The sequence below is a fragment of the Melozone crissalis genome, unplaced genomic scaffold, assembly GCF_028551555.1.
Source record: "Melozone crissalis strain CALT ecotype California unplaced genomic scaffold, PUWL_Pcris_2 ptg000057l_1, whole genome shotgun sequence".
Classification (NCBI taxonomy): Eukaryota; Metazoa; Chordata; class Aves; order Passeriformes; family Passerellidae; genus Melozone; species Melozone crissalis.
In genome coordinates, this window is record NW_026535835.1 from 11,844,914 (window position 1) to 11,869,414 (window position 24,501).

General features: G+C 44.6%; 1 protein-coding gene across 3 annotated transcripts; it reads left to right on the forward strand.

Annotated features, from left to right (window-relative positions):
- The first annotated feature begins 307 nt into the window (after positions 1-307).
- PAFAH1B1 (platelet activating factor acetylhydrolase 1b regulatory subunit 1) lies at positions 308-23,643 on the forward strand. Of its 3 annotated transcripts, none has more exons than XM_054287179.1 (11): positions 308-446; positions 13,247-13,455; positions 13,883-13,967; positions 15,154-15,228; positions 16,084-16,290; positions 16,609-16,777; positions 17,649-17,751; positions 18,459-18,687; positions 20,074-20,175; positions 20,802-20,958; positions 21,518-23,643. In XM_054287179.1, the coding sequence occupies exons 2-11, from the start codon at positions 13,424-13,426 to the stop codon at positions 21,589-21,591; spliced, it is 1,233 nt and encodes a 410-aa protein (XP_054143154.1). In that variant the 5' UTR covers positions 308-446; positions 13,247-13,423; the 3' UTR covers positions 21,592-23,643. The 3 variants fall into 3 exon arrangements, with proteins under 3 accessions (XP_054143154.1, XP_054143155.1, XP_054143157.1); XM_054287180.1 differs by lacking the exon at positions 308-446 and adding an exon at positions 657-678; XM_054287182.1 differs by lacking the exon at positions 308-446 and adding an exon at positions 910-955.
- Positions 23,644-24,501: the final 858 nt, after the last annotated feature.

Below are 24,501 nucleotides of genomic sequence, written 5' to 3' on the forward strand. Positions count from 1 at the left end.
CCTGCCGTGCCCGGTGCTGGCGTGCCCGGTGCCGCTGCTGCGGCGACCGACGTTTTCCGGGTGTGCCTGACCCTCGTGGCCTGCGGGCTGCACCCGGTTCTGCCCGTGTGTCCCCGGACAGTCCCGCTATTCCCGGGGCTCCCGGGCCGCCCCCTCAGGCGGCCGGCCGCGCAGTGCACGCCGGGAAGCGCGCGCGGCACGCCGGGACACGCACCCGGCGCCTCGGCCGCCCAAGATGGCGGCGGTGGCCGTCCCCGCCCCCGGCCGCGCATGCGCAGCGCCGCGGCGGCCGTGCCGCTCCCGCCCTCCCTCCCGGCGGCCGCGGCGCCTCTGACAGCGCGGAGCGAGCGGAGCGTCCCCGAGCGCCGGGACCGCGCACCGGAACCCCCGCACCGGGACCGCCACCCCGCACCGGGACCCTGACGCCGCACCGGGACGCCGCGCCGGTGAGTGGGACAGACGGGTGGCGCCGGACCCGCGCGGCACAGCGAGGCGGCGGCGCCGGCGGGGCTCGGTAAGGCCCGGGCCCGCCGCCCCCCCGGCCCGCGGGTTGTGCCGGCCCGGGGCACGAGCGGCCGCCGCTCTCCTCTCCGCTCTCCCCCTCCTCTCCCGCTCCCCGCCCTCGCCCCGCTCCCCCCCCCCCTCTCCTCGCTCTCAAAATGGCGGCCGCGCCCGTTGGTGAGGAGGGACCGGGCGGGGCGGGGGGCGGCGGGGGGGCCGGCCCGGTGTCCTCCGCCCGGCTCGGTGTGGGGGGGCTCTGCGGGCCGGGGCGCGGCTCCCCTGCTTCCCGGGGATCCCGGCCCCGCTCCCGCGGTGACTCTGCAGGAAAACAGGGCCCGGTGGGAGCGGCGGGGCGGGCGCGGAGCCGCCGCCGGGCCCGTGTGCCCCCCCACTCCTCGGGCCGCGCCGCTCCGTCCGTGACTTAGCAAATACCGGGAGGAGGCGATGCGCCCGGGTAAATAGCGATAAAATAGCCTTCAGGGACCACGGGCCTGGTTTGTGCGCGGAGGGGACCCCAAGCATCCCTCCCCGGTTCCTGCCGGGGCTTTCTCCCTGTCACCCCTCCCCGGCAGGGCCGGGCGTCGGGCGATGGCCCAAATGGCCAGCGCGGCCGAGGCACCGAAAACAAGACGAGAATTAATAATCCAGGGAAAGGAGTAGGTGTTGTTTCAGAATTTGTCTCGCATCCCCAGTTTTCCTGCAGTGCTCAGCAGGGCAGCAGCGATAGGAGGTGGCTCAGACCTTCAGAACCAGCTGCAGTAAAACGGGGGAGGGAGGTCTGATCTCTGCTTCTGGGGGTCATATCTCTGCCTGGATGGCTGCAGCTGCACAGGCTTCCCGTGAAAACCTTATCATATTGCTTAAATCCTGTATTAATTGCTGCTCCCGAGGTTTTGTTTCCGCAGGAGGTTATAGGCAGACAGGGCTTTTGATGGAAGTTAGGGGGTGGGAGTGGTGCCTCCCTTGAAAAGTTTAGGGTTTGTTCAGTTCTGTGGGCGTGAGATTATTTTGATTTTTTTTTTTTTTTTGTTTAAGGTGAATGCAATTAAACTTGACCTTTAATACCAATAATGATGTGACACCTTCCCTTTCTTTGCCATGGTATCACTCGAACCATTTCAATAGTGCTGCAGCAGTGGGCTTGGTTGGTGCAGGTCAAGTCCTTTCATAATGAATTGCCTAGTAGGGATGGGGGAAGGTTAATCTAAGCTATATTAAAAATCTTTAATAAACACCGTTTTAATATAATTAAATGTTTGGGTATATTGACCTGGCTAAATTATGTATTTTTGCGGTGATTCTTTTAAGTATATGTTCCTATGACAGTATTGTTCATGGCATTAGGAGGTGGTGGTTAAAGAACCTTCGTTCAGTGATGATCATTTTGTAAATGATTGTGCAGCATTTGGCTGGTTTTCGGGAGAGGGAGGGTCTGCTGTCAGAATGTTATTCGCCCTTAGAGTAATTTTATTAAATAGGAAAATTATGTTGGGGAACTAAACAAAGAAAATATTTTTAAACTGTAAGATGCATTGCAAATATCCGGCTTGTTCTCGGGCATCTCGTTTTTGTGTGTTTCTGTTGCTGTTCCCATGTTTGTGGATGCTGTGAGCAGCCATTGAGCAGGGAAGAGACTGGGTGGAGTAAGGAGGCAAAGCTGCGAAATGGCTCGATTACCCTTTCAGAGCTTTTTTTTCCTCCCTTTGCCGGGGTGGAGGAATACTAATTGCCGTAACAATGAAGTCTCTTCTTTAGGGAAGAATCTAATGGTGCAGGAAGCTTCGGAAATGAAACAAATCTCACATTCTGTTCTGAGACTGATTTTTCTGCAGGGTGGATTTTGATTTGTCTGGCAGTGAGAAGTGACCAGTCACTGTTGCAAAGCCGGATTTTTTTTGTCTGATAACCGCTTCAATTTATCCACTTAGATATGCACTTGTTGAATTGATTTTATTTACACTTTAGATAAGAATTGCAATTTTTATGCCCGTGTTTTACACACAAGATTTTCTGGAATCTGGAGAAGCCTGTGTATTGTGGCTTCATGCTGTTATTTGTTCATGGAACTTCTTGGTTAGAGCGGATTATGGGTGGGCACAGAGAAAAAGACAATCCCTGGTTTCTCTGGTGACCACAGTGGAGTGACTGCTGTCAGTGTACAGACTGGATTGCGTTGCCCTTCGTCATGTGCCAGGTTCTTGTAAAATAACATCTCAGGATTTTGGAAGCCCTTTTGAGCTCTCTAGCTCTGTAAGAGCATTGCTGTCCCTTTTGGGTACTACTGCTTAAAGTTGTGTGGAAAAGCGTTTGAACAAAGGATTTGGGGAATACAATAGGGATTGGAGGAAGCACCTAGGAAGGGCTGCCTATGGAAGTGCTCTCCTGGTCCACATGTGTCTCATGGCATTCCCAGCTGATTTCAGTGCTGATTGGAGCAAGTACAGCATTGAACATGGATGGTTCTGAAGCAGTCTGAGGTTTTGCTTTTTCACGGGGGTCTCACAGAGATGGGCACACAAGAAAGAGACTGCTTCTCTTAGTAGGCCCAAAATTAAAATAAGGGGCAGTGGTTTCTGCATTATTTCTAGTTCATTCATTTGGAGTAGGTGTTCTAGGATACAGTGGCCAAATACCTGAGTCTAATGTGTATCCAGGCTAAGGCCAATGAAGAACGTAGCAAAACACTTTCCCTCTTAGCTTTGGTTGATTTTTTGCCCTTGAAATGATGGCAGTCACTTTTTCTACAAGAGTAACCTGTTCATTTGGGTTCTGAAGAACCAAAAGGCATCAACAGTTCCTTTCTGGCTGCCCACAGGCTCTGTCTTGCCCATCCTGCTGACCCCTCTGCCTGTCCTGGCTCCTGTGCTTCTCCCTGAGAGCTCAGGTTATGTCTTTGCTCTCAACTTGCTGTGGACGGGACAGCTCCAGAGTCAACATCTGCTGACTGCCTTGTCCACTACTGCAACCTTGTCTTCCGTGAAGAACTCCATAGTCATGTCCATCATTAATAAGTGTTTATGCTTCTTGTGAAGTATTCTGGCCAAACAATAGCTGGACCCCTCTGCATCAGGGTAGCTCAGGTATAGACTGCATGTGTTTGTAAGTTTTTTTACAACCCTCTGTAGCTGCCCTGTATTCCTGTACTAGAGGTGTTGGAATTACGTAGTACAAAGGAGAGTGACATTGGAATACTTTGGTTTAGGTCAGCTCTCTTCTTTTGGTGAACTTCAGGCCCATTTTCTAAACTAAAGGTAAAGACTGGGAGAGCAGCTGAAGCATCCATGAAGTGGGCACTGAAATACTTCTCAGGCTGAAAATAAGAACTGTGTAGGCCTAAATTCAGGAAATCAAGAGGACAATAGAAATCTGTAATTATTATTAATAGATAATAATTTCAGATTTCCTGTAAGGTGTGGGGGAGTTTCCAGCCTCTAACACGTAATTTGTGATGGCAACTGAAGATGTTTCCCAAGGGCCAGAGCCATGTGTGTTGATAGAATGGTGCTGGGACTCTCCTGTGGGGTTTGTTGCAGAGAAGTCATTGTGTTATGCACCGTCCATACTTGCAGATCTGTCAGTGACATTACAACTGGCTCCTCTTTCTCCCTTTTATAAGAGCTTGCGTATCATTGGCAGGACACCCTGCCTGCTAAAAATGTATTGCACTGGTGAAGCCTTGCCTGGGTTCCGGGGCTTTCTCAGGAGCTACTTTGTGAACTGACACGAGGGAAATGGGACTCCTATTGTGCCTTTTGAGGGTTTTATTCATGGGTAATGTTGCATTATCTTTTGATCTGCCTGACAGTAGGCTACACTTTTAATTTTTTAGAAGTAGGCATTTGCACTAAGATACAATCCTGACCTGTTTAAAATCAGTTTTCAAGTGCATAAGCTGTTTGCTCAGAATTCTTGCTCTGAATGCTGTCCATGCTCGGGGAGTGTGGAGGGCTGTGCTGTGTGGGCAGGATGGTGCCACCACTGTGGTGCAGAGGTGTGGTGGGAGCTGTAGCTCTGTCATATCAGCTTATTGGTGGGGTTCTGAGCCTAAGTTGGGTTAAATGTTTGATTTTCATGTATTACTGTTATTTTAGAACAAAACTTTTCTTCATTCCTACCATGTTCTAAGACCTACTGATGAACAGTACACATTAAAAGCCTTGGTGAGAACCAGGATTTTATCTGATGAGACACAGAATTCCAGTTTTACCCTGGAGATGCCAGCTGCTGCGGGTTAGCCCGACAGATGTCTGTTGCTAACCTGTATCTTATCCCAGTTGTTTAAAAAAGAGCCTTTTACTCTAAGTTGAGGCAGGACCTGGATGAGGCAATGTTTGTCTCATTCATAATGTTTAAAAGCTTATTCTGTTTTCTTTTTTTTTTTTAACCTCCTCCTCTCTCCTTAAAATATTAGATAGGTGTCATTTAGGCCCTTTTGCTTTTAGTTCACTGTCTTGGAAGCCACCTATCATTTCACTTCCTGCTAGCATCTAGTGTCAGGAAATGTCAAAGAAAAATGTTATGTGTGAAGTAAGTGTATGCTGAACTCCATTTCCTTGTGACTATAAGCATACAATCCTTTCAAAGCTAATGTTGTGCACAGCGTTGTCACACTGACCAATGCCAAGAGCACTGATGCATATATAACTATGTAAAAAAGTCAACATTATTAATTCAAAGTACTTGCTAGTTAATACATTTGGAATTATTTTTGCCATTTCCTTCTTAGTGGTACTGCTTCTGAGTGAGTCCTGCAGCTTGACTTGACTACTCGTGGACTTTGGATAAGGATTGTGATTAAATGAATGTAATAAATACATCGTTGTGGTTGTGATTTGTTGATTCTGGAAGACTTACCTGATATTTTTTACTAGTAACTACTTGCTGCACCTTGAGAAGGTGTTTCCAGTGATGGGCCCGTCCGTGGTTGAGGTTTGTAGGCGGTGCAGCAGGAGTGTCTGTCCTGTAATTTCCTCGGATCCGTTGTTAAGTAGGTCCCTGCTGAGGGAGTTGGTCGAAGGCTGTTCAGAGGCACCTCTTGTTCTGGGGCTGCTTGGTGACTCAGCTGTCACACCTCTTGTGAGGTAGGTGACAGGCTCTGTGGCGTGGTGCTGTGCTGGTTTGCATCTGGGATAGCACAGGGGCATTCATGACTGAGATTATTTATACCTTGCCTCTTGTATCCGTGTTAATTGTTCCCATTGTGCTCCACAGACCTTAAGTTCCTTTGGTTTAATTAGACAGACAAGTGTTCCCCTCCCCACCTCCCCCCGAGAATGCCTCTGCCTTGTTTTTCTGCTTAATGCTAAAGCAAAGGTGTTACGATTATCCCTCTTTAAGACTAGAGGAAAATCAGCTGGAAGCAGCTAGGCTGTTTGCTGCAGATAAATGACTATTTCTTCCAAAACTAAACAACATTGGCAGCTTGTCTTGTGCTGGATCCACTTACTTTTTGGGGTGAAGAAAGAGACTGGATAAACAATTTGGTTTGTTTAAATGCTCATGTCTTTGCAATCTATTAAGAGGATGATGTCATTAATGAGTGTCTATGTATTTTAAACAGATGGTGTCTGTTAAATCAGTAATGGTAGAAGTTTCTGGTTCTCTCACCTTCAGCTCTTGTTTTAGAGGCAGGAGTGTAGTAGGTGAAGGTGGGTGATAAGAGACACCTTCTACCAGAACCCTGATTGCATTATTTTTGGTACTAGTGTCATGAGAGGTTGAACACTGTATCCTGTAACAGAATAAGATGTTATAGATCACAATTATGATGAGCTTTTTGGTTTTCTCCCCCTGCCCCGGGCAAGTGAAACCATTTTTGGTCAACAAGATTTGAAAATGGATAAAGGACCAACAGTGTTCTCATGATTGAAGAGTGGAAGTTCTAAGTTCTTGTTTGGATTTCTTTGTGGTTTATACCTTCCCCTGTTTCTAAAATATGAACATAGGTGTTCCTTTAAGTTTTCTTCTGGATATTTTTCTTTATAAATTTAATCAATTTGTGGTTGTTTTTGTTAATATCACATTGCCAGGATAACAGGCAGTTTATGATTGAATTATTTAAATGTGGTTATAGTTCTGTCACCTCTTTTACAGTTATAAATCTGTTACTTAATTCTTCAAGCCAGAGAAGTATGGGAGGAAGAACTGAGAACAACAAAGTTCAAATCCGGTGCATGCCTGCTGACAGACATATCTAAGTGCAGCACTCTTCTCCTGGTGGTCTAGAATTGCTATCCCAAAACGTGTGTGTGTTGTTTGACCTAGCAATAATGATACTGAAAAATACCCTGCTGGAGTGGTGCAGCTGACCCTGATGCGCTTGGCTCTGAGCAAGTGTTGAGTAGCAGCGTGTAACATGGAGCCCGTAACACTACCCCTGCGTGCTGTCCTGCTGCTCTCACACACCCCGAGCAGCAGAGCGGGGCTGCCAGGTCAGAACCTTCTCACACACGTTAGAGCTGTGTTTTCTACTGCAGCCTGCATTCTTCCTGTTGTTGGTAGCTAAAGTTACCTGCGTTTTCACCTAGAATTGAACAGGCAGGTTAGAAGAAGGATGTTTTCCCTTGTTTTCCACCAGAGCCTACACACAGACCTCAGGCTGGAGCTCTGACCTGGAGGAAGCTCAAAGACTCTAAAATGATATGACAATGCTCACTCAAGATGTTTCTCCTGAGAATTAATTGTATCGTGCTTCTATCAGAATTGCAAAACTGAAGTGATACATGGTGAAAAAATGTCAAGATTGAATTAAAGTCTTCTTTTAAAAAAAAATATTTCCCAAGCAAATTTGGCCCAGATTCCTCAAAGTCATTTGGTGTTGGTGCCTGGGAAGGTAACGAGGCCAGAAATGTGTTTTGTTGTTTTACAGTCCTAAAGGTGGGTAGTGACTGCTGGTGATGTGTTAAAAATTTAGCTTGAAATAATATGGGAAAGCAGACGGGCATAGGAGTTGATTTCAGAATGCACAGGCGTTTCTTTCGGCAGCATGCTGCGTGGAGCACCCAACTTGCTCCTGCTCTTTAGCATCTTGATGACATTCCTTAGCTTTATTTTTCAGATGTAATTGCAACCTGCATTCCAAGTCTTTGGAACACAGGCACTATATCTGATCTGCTACAGATTGCTTTCTGGTTCCCCATGGATTTTATGCTGAATTATTTTCAGAACTAAACTACTGTATCAGGTTTTTAGCAAAAGCAGTAAAAGTAGGTGAAATGGGGAAGAAAACAGGCATAAAATTTTTCACTTTTTTCATGTTAAAAATATATTTCCTTTGATAAACCTGTAACTGAACTGAAACGGGAAATGTTTTTTATGAATTATTATAAGCACTGTACAGAATGCTCTGTGTACTCTGTGGATAATACATTGATGTATCAAGCAAAGTGTTGACCTACGGGCATTTTGAGACTTCCCTTAATTGCAGAATAACAGGCTTACTAAACATATGAATTAAAAATAAGGCTCAGAGTTGTAATTCAGATCAGATTTGCTTCTTGTTTTGTTTTTCCCAAATCAGATAGCTGTTGGAGCTCACTTTGTCGTAATCCCTCAGCCAGCTTTACTGATGTAGGCTGAAAAGTGGAAAAAAGATTAACCCAGCTCATAAATGAGTAGCTTTCTCATATTCTCCCACTCATCCCTGCTGGCTTAGCAGGTGATGGATTCCAACATTTTCTAGGATAAGGTCTGTTTGCTGCACTAAGAGCAGCTGCATGCCTGTGCCTGGGTGATTCTACTGTGGATGTGCTTTCCTGCAGTAATGGGGGGCGGGATGGAAGCAGGAGAGTTTTTTTACTTGTTATTTTACTTGTTACTGTTTTTCTTTCCTATCAACAGATAGAGACATATCTGGGAACCCTTTTCAGGTCCTGATAGTTATGCCTAGGAACCATGGATATTACTTCACTTCTATGGAATCTGGTTTTGAGTACATTGTGGAAAGAATTGTCTTATTCTGTGGCTTGAGTTTGATAGAGCAGCTTTTTGCTTATGCTTTTCAAACAAAATCAGACCCATTAAAAATGAGTTTAAATTAAAAGGAAGTTTTCTTATATACTTGATAGAATTTAGCAACATAATCCAGAGGTGTAAGAGAACAATTCATGTGGTCTAGTTCTTCCATAAGGACTGTAGCTCTAATTGCCTGGGAATTACTCCCAAATAACCCCTTTAAGTTCTCTTGTTAATGTTATGAAACAGGATACACTGTCGAAGAACCTTGCAAGGACCTCCTGTGCCAGCCATGTAGCAAGAGACAATGCAACAAGAGTTTCGCCTTTAGTAATGCACAAATGGATCCTTTCAGCTTTAAAGAATTGTGGAATTTAATTCTGATTATATCAATTCAGTTACTCTTTTTGGTGGCCTTTGGTTATCATAAATGGCTGGCCTTTCACTGGGATTATAAAATTAGCTGAAGAGAGGGAGATAACTGAAGTAGGATTTTGTGTATATTAACAACGCAGAAGGAAACTCCAGGAGTTTTCTTTGAGGTAAAAAAACCTTTTAAGAATGATAGAATGTGTTAGAGAAACCACTTGAAAGTTGCTAACATGTAGCTGGACACTTCAAAATGGTTTAAGTTTTATAGGGGTTATTGACATTTTAAATGATAAGCTAAGATTTAAATTGGAACCTTAATGTGAATAATAAAAAACTCTTAATTGATTTCACAGTGTGAACTCAGTTTTGTGTTTCTGATGCTGGTGATGGTTCATGTGCCTTTTTAACACTAAATACCTTGTATTAGGTGTGCCTTAGCTGACAGTCTGCAAAAGTGATGTCCGATTTTGTTTCCTTCAATAAACGTTCTTGGAGAATATAATTTAAAATGTTGTCATAATAATACTTATGGAAAAAATGGTCTTGTAGCTGAGTTAACTAAAGTATTAGAATTCTGCAAAAATACACAATTCCTAAAGCAGTGTTGAGCTAAAGGTTTGCTGAGCTTTCAGAGCTGCACTCTGCTGCTCTGTTCTGTATCTGCTGATGCTTTAGCTCTGTAATTGATGCCATGTATCACTTCTAATTTTTAATATAATAGGCTACAGTTACATGTTTAGTGTACATAGCTTGTGTTTTTGTGCTGAAGATTTTATGAGCCTAAGCCTACTGTGACTTTTTCTGAGCAGCAGAAATGGGCACTGTTAGTCAGTGAAGTGTCTCCTGAAGCAAGAATGAACACAGTCATAGAAATACCTACAAGCCAAGGTGTATCATTTATTGGCGTAGCGTACCATGAGCTGAGGGGAATCTCTTGCCTGAAAGTGATTATTTATGCCCTACCTCATTGCTGCGACTGAGCGTGTAGCTATTGTGCTTGGATACCTCCTGTAGAGCTGTCTCAGCTAACAAATGGAGCTGAACTTTTTTCATTTTGCTGTTGGTGCATTTATGAATCATTTGCAGGTCTCTCATTAAGTTATTGTGAGGTTTTCCAGTAATCTCGGAAGCACTGATAGCCATCGGTGGAAGAGCCCAGTGTTTGAAGGCAGGAAGCAGCATTGGTCTGTGGAATCCTCTCAGTCACCCTGGGGCAGAGGGTGTTCCTGTCCGTGCCAGCCCGGTGCGGGGCTGTCTCTTTTAAAATGAATGTATTTTTAAAGATTGTGCTTTAGTATGCCACTCTCTAGTCCTGCAGCACCAAAGGATTGAAGTAGGTCTGCTCTCTGTACTGCTCTGATGTTTCTCCCAGTCCTGAGTATCAAAGCTGATCTGTAGCTGAGGGGAAAGGTGGCCAGCTGGGATGAGGTGCAGTTGCCTGCCGAGGATCTGCTGCTGTTAGTGGAGATGAGGAGTATATTTTGTATAGGTAAGGAATGGTTTGTGTTGTTGTAGAAAACCATGCAGGTCCTGTGCTGCCAGGAGGAGTGAGAGGTGCCCGTTGCATGTGTCGTACCTGTGCCAGCGACAGGTCTCCTGCCAGCTCCCAATTTTAAAGGCTTACAATGACACCTGATCTTGCTGAGAACACCTGTAGCCCTCTGTTGCTGTCCTTATGCAGAGGTTTGCCGCTTGGTGCTTTTGTATATGCACACTATTGATAGGGAATCACATAGGTTTTAAGTTAGAAACTGCAACTTGGAAGCGTGTAAGTGGCTATTAATAAAAGGCACATCCTGGTTCACACTAAATTAGTAGCTGTTACTCCATGGGTGGCTAAATTCAGTGTGCTTTTTCCTGTATTTAATAGTGGACAGAGTAAAATTCTCACGTAAAGACATCTTTTCTTTCAGAAGAATATCTAACTCTGTCTTGACACTGCCTTAATGTGCTGATACAAAGTGACCATTTTGAGGCAAGATGTAATGGACAGGTGGCAATTCTTTGTGGGTTGTTTTTGTTCCCCAGGGTTCCCCCAGAGCTCCAGCTGCCTCTCATGGCTGAGCTGTTTGAGGGTAGCGAGGTGGTGGCTGATAGATGATGGAGGAGGACTGGTTAGTCTTGCTTTGCTGAAGCCTGTATGTCACAAAGTCTGCTCCAGCTGAAAAAAAGGTAGTTCACATAGTGGCACAGGTGTGTAATTAATGGTGGTCCTTTTGGGTTTGAACACTTCTGCTTGAGTGGGTTCTTTGTGTGGGGGATTTTTGTTTGTTTTGGTTTTTTCTTTGTTTACAGTGGGTTTTGGTTGTTTTAGTTTTGTTTTTCTGGTTTTGTCTATGAAGGGGGTAGTCCTAAAAATACTTCCCCTTCTATTCAGGTGGCTTTGTAGTTAAAAGTCAGGAATGCTGAGCAGGGCGCTTGGAACAGACCCTTCTGGAGGAGCGAGAAGCTGTAGATCAGTTGGTTGGTGGCTTTGGCTCAGCTGTAATTTGTTAATAGCAGGAGTAGCTACTTTGCCATGTGGCTACTGGAATTTATCTAGTACTAGGATCTGTTTCTTACTAACAATTCAGAGTTAGATTGTGGAGCAGCCCAGGTGTTGGGAAGCGGATATGGGATATGGAAAAGGTTGGGGTTGCTTTACATTTGACAGGGAAAATGCATTTCTAAATAGATGACATGTAAAAGATGTCCTTACAAACACAGTTGCTGTTATAATTGCATCTCCCAGATGCCACTACAAAATTGATGAGATATTGGGCTTTTTTACTGGAGTCAGTGCACTGTCACTGGATTTGCTAGGCAGTCACTGCATAGCGGCGGTTCAAATACAAATCCCACCTTCAGGCTGTTCCTCTGGCAGGCCTGGAGGCGGGTTTTGGCCGTGGCGTGTTTGCGCTGTGCTGCGGGGCGCCGAGCAGCGCTGCCGTGTGTTGGGCCGGGCCCGGGCCCGTCCCGCCGCCCCCGCGCCCGGGCCCGGTTCGGCACCGCGCGTCCCGCGGCGCGCCCTCTGCGGGCGCTGAGCAGCGCTGCAGGACCTTGTGTCGGATGGTAACTGCATTGCCGTTCATTTGCGTGTGGTAGGTACTCTGCTCTGTACTGAGCGCCGGACGTCTCTTGAAACCCGGCTGTCTCTTTACCTGGCATGGATTGGATTATGGGACAAGAGGAGGTGAAATGCTCGCTTCTGTTATCTGAAAGGATGAAGCCCATGCTCTTAGTTTTCAGATGAATTGTTTCTGAAATAGCTATTGGGGAAGAGGTTAGACGAATTAAATGAGGCATTGCCTGTTCAGAGTGCTCCTATCATAACCAAATGGTTAAGATCCACCAACAGGGTGGAAACAAGCAACTTGCTGCTTAAGCTCATTTTGAAGCAGACAGCAGGGCCTAGATGGGTTTAGAATGAAGCCTCTGATCCCCTGTGATGAATAAGTAGCCATTAATGATACACGCTTGGTATTTTCCTTACTTTTTTCATAGCAGGCTATTGTTTAGAGGGGGCTCCTTACTGAAATTGTTACTGAGCTGTGGTACTGCAGTCAGTGTACCTGTGTGTCTAGGGAGGGGCAGAGGTGAGGCACGGGAGTGTGCAGTCTTCTAGCAGTCGGTAGAAAGTATACAAACCCACCTGCTGTCTCTGAGCTCTGTGCATTGCCTCAGCTTATCTCGGTGCTGAAGGCTGGTTGGTTGGTCAGACTTGCTGAGCCGCCTGAGTGAATGATGAGTTCTGTCCAGAACCTGCCAGGTGTGCAAGAAGTGCCATTTCAGCACTTCCCGTGGTCGTGGTGCTCACAAGGTCCCTGCAGTGCAGAAAGCAAAGGCAGTGTGGGTTTGGTGATGTCACTGAGCAGAGGTTGAAGCTGCCCAGTTGAAGCAGGTTGTGCACTGAGAATGCTGCAGTTCATGTTTCTGAATCAAAGGATACTAATGAGTCTGTGTTTTGGAAAAGCACAGCTCCACTGGCTTGAGCCACCTCGAGCGTGTCGGGTTTCAGCTGTATCCCAAATTGGCTGGCCTTGCCAGAGGTGTTGTGATCACTCCACTGCCTCAGCCCAGCTGCAGTCATGGGCCTGTGGCAGCTCTACCCATGGTAATGGTGCCACTCTGATCAGATTGAAGGACTGTTTAAAAATTTGCTGTGCCCTGAACATGGGGGGGGGCGAAGTATTAACTCCAGGTAAACAAAGAGAACAAGTATTGTCTCTTGTTCAACGGTTCTTCCAAACTCCCTCAGGTGGTGGTACTGGAGTGGAAAAAGTCACTTGTGTGCTGCAGTTGTGTAGCACTGTAGCTGCAAGGGCCCCATGCTGGGCTAGAGCCAGAGTCTTTAAAGATGCTGCTTGGATAAATCTAAGAAAGCTGCCTGAGCAACGCTTGTTTCAAGGAAACAAATGATGTCTCTTTCTCCTCCTTGTAGATGGATTGAATCTTCTGTGTTGAATGCCTCTGGATTTCCTACTGGGTTTGACATCTGGGGAAACACTTGTGATTTAAGCCGCTGTGGCAGACTGAATTGTGGATCCTGGGTTCCCAAGGCTTTAGCTCTTGAGGAGAAGCCACTGCTCGATCACGTTAACCTGACATCTCAGCCACGATGGTGCTGTCACAAAGGCAACGAGATGAACTGTAAGGGATCATTGTTTTTAAGTTTGTATTGCATTTTCATTAAACTTCAATTATTAGCATTTGTTTCAAAATAGATTTTATTTAGAGTTTCTCTGTTCACATGCCCTTTAAGTTCTGTGTATTGTGGTTTGGATCTCTCTACTCTTTATTTTTGCTAGAACTGATGGTATTTGAAACTAGAATTGGGAAATGATGAAAATAAAATTTCAAAGTTACTGGTGACATAAAAAATGGATTCTTCAATTTGCAGTAAGCATATTGCAATATAAGATGCAATCTGTGAATTCTACATTTATCTTGAGTAAATTCTGGAAATTTTTCGCTATTTGACTTTATAACGTAGACAAGGATCTGATCAGAATGCACTATGTTGTGATGGCAGTATTTCTCTGAGTCCTTAAATTGTATTTGAAATGTTGTTTTGTAGAAATCGAGCGATAGCAGATTACCTCCGTTCCAATGGCTACGAGGAGGCATACTCGGTTTTTAAAAAGGAAGCTGAATTAGATGTGGTGAGTTCAAACAAGATTCTTCATGTATATTTTAGTTCAGAAAATCCTTGTGAGATTTGAGCTGAATGAGGAGTTAAGCCATCACCTGAGTCTGTTGCATACATCTTGGGTAACCGTGTAGTAGGAGGGCAGGCTGAAACAGTTCATAGGGATTCATCATCCAATAAGGCCAGGCTGGACAGGGCTTGGAGCAGCCTGGTCTGGTGGAAGGTGTTCCCCCCCAGCAGGGGCGTGGAACAAAATGAGATTCAAGGTCCCTTCCAACCCAAACCAGTCTGTGATTCTGTGATTGTGTGACCAGCTCTGGTAAGCAGCTCTGTTTGCTTAGACTCTACAGATGCCAGTGACTCAGACCAGTCATTTCTTGCGACTTCATTCTGTTGACTTGCCTTTGTCACAGATAATTTGGTATAATTTTTAACTTTGCCACCTATTAGCATAGGAGGTATGCATTTCATATGGCTACAGCTGGATTGAGTAGTAAATTGTGCTGGAAAAATCCTTGCCTTTTCTTTGTTACATATCTTGCGTTGTTCTTTTTCCAAAATGCTTGAAGTTTGACTTAATTTCTCCAATTTGCTACTAGTATTGAATAAATAAGTAGAAATGATGAATTGAAATACCATGCTTATAATTGAAAATCCTAATATAATTTCCCTATCTGCCTTATCTATCAACTTAATTTAGTCTTCTCTTCCCAAAGCTTAGGAAAGCAATATAAATAGGTTAGATGGTCCTGAGGGAAAGAGAAAACACAGCTGCTAAAAGTTTCACAACTTTTACACAGGAATATCTGAATTGGAGTGGGCTATACTAAAGTGGAAAGAAAAGGTAAAGGCTGAAAATATTTGAGTAAATTGGAATGATAGATGTGTAGCTCTACAAAGAGATTTAATTTTTGTATGAATCATTCATGCAAATTACTCCAGCTTTCACAAGTGCCCCACTATAGCAGTAGATTAACATCTGTCTCTGACCAAGGTAGCAAGTCCTCAGAGCTTTTGTCTGCTGTGGAGTAAATCTTGGCATGGTTATTTTCTGATGTCTGTTATCTTCATCACATTTAGGATTATTGTAGTATGAGACTGTAATTTTGTAATGGAAAGGATGTGCAGCACTTAGTTACTTCTGCACCTCTGACGTTTGTGTTGCTTTTCTTCCTCTTTCTTTAAATGCCTCTTCTCAGAATGAAGAGTTAGATAAGAAGTATGCTGGACTTCTGGAAAAGAAATGGACGTCTGTTATAAGATTACAAAAGAAGGTAAGTAGAGATGTGCTGGATGTGCATGTATTAAAAGTTAGCCCAGAAAGCATTCAGCACTGAACGTGCGTGTGCAGTCCTGAAGCTGGAGAGGCAAGAGGTGCCTTGAGGCAGTTGGTGAGCGGGGAGATGGAATTGCTGTGTGCAGAGGGTCAGGCCAGGCTGCAACGGAGGAAAAATCAGTGCTGCCTGTTGTCTTTGGCCATGGCCCTGGAGGGAAGGAGCCATTAGCTCCAGTGCATTCCATGGGGATTGTGCTGCAAGTGGAGAGTACAAAACTCTTTTTAGTCATGCTTCAATGGCTCATGAGTGTATCAAAAGCAAAAAACCCCCTGAAATCAGTGTGTTAACAATGAAGTCCTATCCCTTGTGCAGGTTAATACAGTGAGGGTTTATTAGCCCTCCAGTGTTTCTGTTGTTGGTTAATGTGTGTGCTAGCTCCAACAGGACACAGAATTCCTGCAGCAGTGGCATTCCTTTTTGTTAGCACAACCTTCTTTGGTAGTTTGGCACAATCGTATTTCAGATGTATTTGTACAGTGTGTGAGTAAAGGGGATTTTGTAGAACTTTTTTTTCCTGTGAAAATATTTGAGAATTTGAAAAGAATAAATTATTAATGATTAGATTATTAAGAATTAACTATATATTATTAAAGAATAAGCTATAAATGATTAATTTAGGTTTGGTTTTTAAAATCAGTGCTACTGAATGTTGGTTATCAGTTTTGGTCCGTGCAGTCTTGGCTTTTCTGTGAGTTTTGGAGTCAGTTGTTATTTGGATTACTAATGAAGAAGGTGAATTAGATCTTGTATAAAACTGGAAATGAAAGGTTTCTTTAAAATTCTTACACTTAGGTAATGGAATTAGAATCGAAGCTGAATGAAGCTAAGGAAGAATTTACATCAGGTGGACCTCTTGGTCAGAAACGAGACCCTAAAGAGTGGATTCCTCGTCCTCCAGAGAAGTATGCATTGAGTGGGCACAGGAGTCCTGTCACCCGAGTCATTTTCCATCCAGTGTTCAGTGTTATGGTCTCTGCTTCAGAGGATGCCACAATAAAGGTATGTGTGTGCTCCAGACAACTGTCTGTGGAATAGGTGGCATCAATACAGTGAAACATGTTCTCCTGCTGGGGTTATAATGCTTAAAGTTAGCTGAAAATAGTTTTCAAAATGCATTAATTCTGTTAATTTATAAGTAACAAAATCACATAAAAAGAAATTTATTCTTCTCTTCTATTAAGCTTTTTAGGACTGTCTGTCTCTTACTTGCTTAATTATTGAACAACGTGCTAGGCTGGCCTGCAGAGTGCAAATGTGAGGCTGCAGAATACAAAGAGTAATGGGCTGCTGCTAACAGGCTGTCTGTTCCCTCGTCAGGTGTGGGATTATGAGACAGGAGACTTTGAGAGAACCCTGAAGGGGCACACAGACTCTGTGCAAGATATTTCCTTTGACCACACTGGCAAACTCTTGGCCTCCTGTTCTGCTGATATGACCATTAAGCTATGGGATTTCCAGGGCTTTGAGTGCATCAGAACTATGCATGGTAAGGTATTAAGGGATTGATTTAGCAGTCTGTAAAGTGAAGAGATTTTTTTTTTTTTTTTTAATCCAGGAAAACTGCTGATGTGGAATGGGGTTATAGAGCAGAGTATTTTCCAAAAGAAAAAAGGGGAGATATAGTTTGGTACTTTGAGTGCTCTGTAAATAGGGGAATACATGCAGTGTTTATGGAATGAAATAGCATCTTCAATCTACTATGCATGATGGTGTAGGAAGCATCTCTGAAACAAAATGACTGAGGGACTTCAGCTTTAAATATCAAATGCTTGCTAGACAGTAAAACTACCTTCAAATCAGTGAAAGATTCCTTCAGCCCTCAGTTCCTGATGCAGGGCCAGAGGAAGGGAGGAATCAGTGCCAGAGGAGTTGTGGCTGCTCCATGTGGGGTTTGGCTGCATGTGTTTGATCACACAGGAACGTTCCCTTTGCACTGGGTTTGAAAGCCATAGGAAAAATGAGAAAGTACAACACCCACAGCTATAAGATTCTAATATTGACAGCAAATGGTTTTTATAGTCTTATGTAAGAGCTTTTTTCTTGCTTTTAGGATCATTTTTTAGAAGGGGTGAGTAGAAATAGAGGATGCTTGAGACTTAAAAAAATAAACACCCACCCATAGGTATATGCAAGTAAAAAACAAAGCACCTTTAAGTATGCTCAGTGTCTGGACTGTGTGGGTTCTAAAAGTATGGATAATTATTTCATAAAACCTCAAGTTTGCATGTAAAGATTATTCAATAAAGCATGCTCTGCTGCTGTAGCTACTTGACCAAGATAAAAAAAAAAGGGAAGTCCTGTGTGCTCTGTGAAAACTCTGCCAGTGCCACTTAATAAAGGCTTTATTTTGTTTTTAGGTCATGATCATAACGTTTCTTCGGTAGCCATCATGCCCAACGGAGATCATATAGTTTCTGCCTCAAGGGATAAAACTATCAAAATGTGGGAAGTCCAGACAGGGTAAGTGCACTTGTGAGCAAACAGCGCCAGAACAAAAGCGAGGAGAAACCACTGTGTGTAGAAATGGGACACAGGAATCTGGATGTCAGCAGGCACTCTTTGAATTGAGAAATGATGTTCTGCTGTTTAGAGTAATTCACCGAAAGATTCTGCTGCAGTCATTAGGTAGAGGGGTTTAGATGTTAATACTGACTAATTAAAGCTAACTGGTTTTGTCTTTCTAGAAGCTATGAGGGTAGATCTCTAGCTCATGACCAGTTAGAAAAATAAATTCACTGGTTTACTATGAGTTTAAAGAAAGTATCTGTTACCTTTCTTGACACAGATCAAGGTGTCCCCTGATTTTTTTTGTCTTCTTGCTTGTTTCATTTATCAATTGCCTCTCTAATAACCTAAATGACTTGTAAATCTCTGCTTGTTCTTAAAATACGTGTTTAATGCAAGTAGTCATGTCAACTTAATTTTCCCCCAAGTTTCCTGCTTTTTACCTTAACAAGTTTTAGCTAGCTCCTAGCTGTTGCTGCTTTCTCACATCAGCATCCTTTCCACAAACTCCTTATGGCGTGCTTCATCAGCTGCCTGGATGAACATGCGTGCACTAAAATATTTTATCTTAACCACTGAGTAGGTGAGGTGTCCTGAGCTTTCCAAGGCCCGTGCAGGGGTGATTGTGCCAGCAGTTGGGTGATGCTGTGTTTCTTGCACAGTTACTGCGTGAAGACTTTCACGGGGCACAGAGAATGGGTGCGCATGGTGCGGCCCAACCAGGACGGCACCTTGATTGCCAGCTGCTCCAACGACCAGACGGTGCGCGTGTGGGTGGTGGCGACAAAGGAATGCAAAGCTGAGCTCCGAGAGCACGAGCATGTGGTAGAGTGCATTTCCTGGGCTCCTGAGAGCTCCTACTCCACCATATCAGAAGCTACAGGATCAGAGGTAACATTCCCGGGCTGTTACACCAGCATGCGCAGGGCGATCTTTGTTCGTGCTCTGTGTAGCACTGACAGCCGCTCAGCTTTGGGCTCAAGGGCCTGGCAGGTACAGCAGGTATATGAGTACTTTGGTCCGAGTATCTTGGTGTGCAGCTAAGCCCCGTCTTGGCTTCCCAGGGTCCAGCTTTTGTGTTTAGGACCTATCCTTGCACTAGTGAAAGTGAACTTCAGGGAGATGCTCTGTTCAGGGAGGGATGAGAGTGGGACTGCTGTCTTGTACTGCAGCAAAGAAATGTGTAAAGCAGCTTCTCTGGCAGAATGTGAAGATTATAAGGATACTTAGCAATTGGAAGGTAGAGGGGGGAAGGAGCCAGTCAGGAATGCAGAATGAAGCTGTCTTGGGTGCAGAGTGCACTGTGCTGGAGTCAAGCAGCCATTGCTGTGATTTACTGTAGAGCTACTGATGGGAGAAAGCATTCCTTAACTAAAATGAATCCTAGTTTGTGTGATCACTGATACCCCTTCTAGTGAGCCTCAGGAAAGCCTAAAGGCCAGAAGAAATTTTCGTTCTAAGGATGTTAAAATGTAGAAAAAAGGAGATAGAAATAAGCTCCAGTTTCTAGTCAAGACCCCCGCCTGGCATTGCTGTTTTGCCCTCCGCCTCCAAAGGCCATGGACACCCCAGGGGAAAAGTAGCCACACTGAACACAGAGACTTGACTAGTGATGGCTTTTACAAGTTATTTCAGTCAAATTTTACTTGAATCGCGTAAAGATCCTTGTGATCTTTTGATGAGAAGTAATTAAAATGAAAGTCGGTGTGTCCTTCCTGAGGCCGTGTGGGCTCTGCCGGGGTGCCTCTCCTGCCCCCTGCTGGAGGGATCGGGCACAGCCCGCAGGGGAGCACCTTCCCTGTACGCCTGGGGCAGGTGAGCTCGGCCGTGGTCACACCGTGCATGGGCACACACAGAAATCACTTCACAGTCAGAAGTTTTCAGGAATTCTTAACCCTGCTTCATTACATTTTATGAAGAATGTGAGCACAAAAATATGTGTGAGCTGCGTCCTTGTTTGTCCCGAGATGTGGCCCTTGAGCTGTGTCTGCTGTTAACAGAGGATGTCTTGCAGTAGGCAAGTGTGTATTCAAAGTGTTACTTGGCTTGTGGAATCAGCAGGACAAGCAACCATTTCTTTTAACAGATTGTGTAATTCTCCTAGCATTACTACCAGTGCCTGTGATGCAGCTTTGTCAGTGTGGGTTTACTTGCTGTAAGCTGTTGTATGATCTGATTTTGGTACTAAACAATATCACTGGGAAGGGATCTGCTTCATTCCTCCTCTTGCTGCTTCCATCCTATGCGTACCATAACTTAAAACATAATTTTCTGTAGACTAAGAAGAGTGGCAAGCCTGGGCCTTTTCTGCTGTCTGGATCCAGAGACAAGACCATTAAGATGTGGGACATTAGCACTGGCATGTGCCTTATGACACTTGTAAGTCCATTGGTGTTTTTTCTGGCAGTCCTAGCTGCGTATGTGCAACCAGTTTTAATGAAATGTATCATCTTGCATGTCATGTTTTCAAGATAAGCCAGAGTTATAATAATCCAAATGCTGGAAATACAGCTTTAATGGCTACTATAGTTCAGATCTTGTTGTTGCTAAGAAATACTGACAATCTCCAAAATCATAGTGTGAATGCAGTACTGTGGTGTAGGTTCTGTTATGAGTAGCTTGGATTGTTTACAGAAATGCTGGTAATCATCTGAATTGTGTCTTCTGTGAGGTATCACGTTGCTGCCTCGTGTGGGACTTCCTGCAGGCCATGGCCTGCTGTTCCCAGCTCAGATTCTGGGTGGTGGTGCTGGGGCTGGAGAGCAGAATTGGTGCAGATCACATGAGGACTGCTGTTTGCTTGCGTTCAAGTACAGAAACTTGCATTGTTGGGAGGACTGATAGAGGTGTAATAATAGAAACTGGAGATAAGCTGTGAGTTTTCAGAGGTCTCGGGAGCTCAGTGCTGTCCTTGCGGGGCCAGGCAGGGTCCCTCAGTGTGCCCTAGTGCGAGGTGTGGGATGCTCAGCTCTCAGCCTGCTCACTGATCTCTCCTTGTGCACAAGGTGGGCCATGATAACTGGGTACGTGGCGTCCTGTTCCATTCTGGGGGAAAGTTTATTTTGAGCTGTGCTGATGACAAGACTCTCCGTGTCTGGGACTTCAAGAACAAGCGATGCATGAAAACCCTCAACGCGCACGAACACTTTGTTACCTCTTTGGGTACGTATTGCTGTCTGTGCCAGAGCTGCTGCTTCCCTGCTGCTGCAGCTGGGCACCAGGCAGCCATTCACCTTGGGGCCCTGGTGGCACCTTGTGCTCTCTGCGTAGAAGAAATGAACTAGAAATTAACTCCAGTTTCTAGTCAAACCCCCCACCCATGTCAGTTGTAGAATTTAGAGTGTGCTGGATTTTTCCACTTCTACTGCCAGTGTTGCTTATGGATAAGAATGTTAACTGACAGGGAGTTCTGGAACCTGTCACCAGAGCATGCAGGCACGTGGGGAGGGTTCTAGTGTCAGTGCTTGCCCAGCAAAAGGAAAAGTAGGGTGTGCACAACAGTCAGAAAAGAGTTACTTGGAATTCCTGGACATTCCTTGTTTGTGTTACCAGATCTTGGTAACGGCATGAGAGAATTTGGCTACAAAAGTATAGCCAGGAGCTTTGGAATTTAGCCTTTGAGCTGGTAGAATTGTTTTTGGAAAAGCAGTGCCATTCAGTGAGAGTAGGAAATGCTGAAGTTCTGGGTTCACTGGTAACGAGAGCTTTTGTCTCCTGGCAGATTTCCACAAGACAGCCCCGTACGTGGTGACTGGGAGTGTAGATCAAACAGTAAAAGTGTGGGAGTGCCGCTGATGGAGTTCACAGTGACCCCTTTTCCTCTGGATGCACTCAGATACCATGGTTACCCATTGAGCTCTGTTTAAATAAATATTGTCCTTTCATGTAAATTATTCTGGATGTAGATTGAGCTTATTAAATGTTACACACAAAGTATTCATGCATGGTGAATCCAAATTGTATACTGTAAATTTACATACGTTGTCTAGAAGTACCATAGGTTTAAGAACATGGGCTGGCATTGGTCACATCAGACCTGAGAAGGCAGAAGTGGGATGATTGGAATAGGGCACTTAACTGAATAGTTGACAGTGTCGTTATGTCGGATAATTATACCTGTTTTTCTTTCTGCTGTCTGTTGGTGCCTGAATTGGTGACCTCATTTGGGAAAAGTTTTGTAGGGCTCTTTCAGAAATGTGTATCTATGTAACATCACTTAAGTGTGCTTAATAAATCTTCTCTAAGAATACTAGATAATAAGGCTGCAATTCAGAATCTTCTGAACCTTATATGTAATTAATGGAAATTAATTAAACTCTGGAATATTTGTCATGAAACATTTGCCAAATCAACAGAAAACATTTGTTTTGGCCTCCTATCACGCAAGGGTTGGTATATTTATAGAACTGACTGTAAACCTGAAATAAGACAACAAATCTTAGTCGCAGCTGATGTGATAAATGTATTTATTTTTTATTTGGTCATTCAATGGTTAAGCTGTGCTGTTAAACTAAGTTTAAATGGTTTTTTGTTTGGTTTTTTTTTTAATGCTAGACGAACTTCCAGGAGGAGTTGTCCATCCCACTAGAGTTTAGTGATCCAGTTTCCAGTAGAGCTTCCTCTCCCAAATGACTGCCATGGTCCAACTTGCTGTTTGCTTTCCATGTTTGTTAGAGATGTGCAATTCCTATTTACACAGCAGGATCAAAGGACACTTCCCTCATTCACTGGCAGGAAATTGGGGTATACAAAAGTTTTTTGATTTCCTTAGTGCTCCTTGGACAATGAGGTGATCCTCACCTTGGCAGTGTGGCTCCAATTAAAACATCCTGGGGTTTGCATGTGGAGAAAAACCTTGGGCTGCAGCATTGAAGTGCTTTAAAGGAAGCACTGAGTATGTTGAGAATCAGTTGACAATGGCAGGTCAGATCCATGCAGGCTTCTAAAACAAAGATGCCATGAACAAAGCCCACACCCATCTGTGGGAATGATAATAAACATTAAAACCAAACCTATCAGCAAAACCAGCCCAGCTCAGTTATTAGTATTTATGTTGTTTGGTGTACACAATTTTTAATTTGCATATCCCTGAAGTTACATATTTTGATCTGAAATGAATGAAAATATTATAAATTAATATTTTAATCAGCATTTTTGTGACAGATTCCATTGTAGATAACAAAGAATTACAATACTTATCAAACTAACCAGGTGTTTTTAAAAATCAGCTTTAAAATTTACAATACAATGAAGTACCAGGCTGATGTTTTAACAGATGAATTTGTGCTTTATTTTATTCCTTTGGTTTAATCCATGGCTTTTAAAATGTCCCTTTTAATGCCCCTGAGAGTCCCTGACCAGCATAGGGTGGGCTGGAGGGTGAACGCACTGCACTGGTGAGAGGGAAACTTCCACAGTCAGCCCAGAAGGAGCCTCAGTTCTGTGGGAGGAGCCGGATTGGGCTGTGGGGTCCTCTGGGAAGCAGTGGAGAAAGCGGGGTTCTGATGTGGGGGTTTTCAGAGACAGTTTAAGATCCAGGCTAATCTCTTAAATCCAGTGGTTTCTGTCATTCTCGGTGTGTGTTGCTGCATAAGCATGCACGAATAAAATCTGTTTTGTTCGTTAGCTGCTTGGACTGGAAAAATTTGCTGCTTTTTGTCCTATTGGAGAATTCCAGATACACAAGTAGTGCATCTTAAATCCCTCCATGCATCTGCAACTGTAAAGTAATAACATCTGTTTAATTCCTGGTAGGACCTAGAAACTTTATTTAAGTCTAAAATAAACCACCCTCATGTACATAACTCAAAACCTGAATGAGAAATTAAAGGTACCTGTGATGTGGAAGTTGTCTACTGCATTTTTTCCCTGTAGCAAAGACACATTTACCAGGCCACCCGGCCCCAGTGCTGGCAGCAGTGTCGCTGCTCCTGTGCAGAGTGAGCCTTGTGGGGCAGCAGGGAATGATCTCAGGGATGGTCCTGACCGGACCAAAGCTGAAGCCCTGGCTGCAAGAGAGCCACACCACAGGCATGGGAGTGAGGGGGACTGGGGCGTGCTGTGGAACTGTCCCCACTGTTGCTGTCAGCTTGTGCTGTGCCTGTGCTGTGGTCAGAGCTGCAGCAGTGAGGTTACTGGGTCAATAATGAACTAGATGCATTGGAGGGGGCGAGGGGGTCACTGGTGCTTTGGCACTTCCTGACTAAAGCTGGCAGCACGTGCCAGGCCCCAGCTCTGGCCTGTCCCCAGAGCCCCTGCAGCTCCCTGGGCTTAGCCTAGCCTGCGGCGTGCCACACGCGTCAGAAAGTGCGACATCTTTTGTGGCTTAGATAGAAGCTGAGCTTGGTGTTTTATACCACCTTGCACTTTAGAAGGTGAAACAAACCCGTCCTGCTTTTGTGTGTGGTGTGACCAATGTGTGCCCAGGACACTGAGGAAAGGAAAACAACCCCTGGTTGGTAGTGAGTGGGGACTGTGGGCATGGGGTCCCTGCCTCTCCTCTGCCGCTTCCTGTCCATGTGAACTGCCTGAGAAATCACTCTTAGACAGCTCCTGACTCTCCTGAGAGCTGGTTAAAAGGAAAAATACTTTGTTTTTGTAGACAGTGGTGGCTTGGTAATCCTTTAATGGTTTGAATATTGCAAATGCTGAGTGGAGTGAAGGAGAAGCGCCCTTGGAGTGAGCTGTTGTGTCCAGCTGTATATA

Bases quoted from the DNA above. Each gene is read 5' to 3' on its own strand.
- PAFAH1B1 (XM_054287179.1), top strand. From the start codon at position 13,424: ATGGTGCTGTCACAAAGGCAACGAGATGAACT. The intron at 13,968-15,153 runs GTGAGTTCAAAC...GCCTCTTCTCAG, and splicing joins AGGAAGCTGAATTAGATGTG to AATGAAGAGTTAGATAAGAA. The intron at 20,959-21,517 runs GTACGTATTGCT...GTCTCCTGGCAG, and splicing joins ACACTTTGTTACCTCTTTGG to ATTTCCACAAGACAGCCCCG.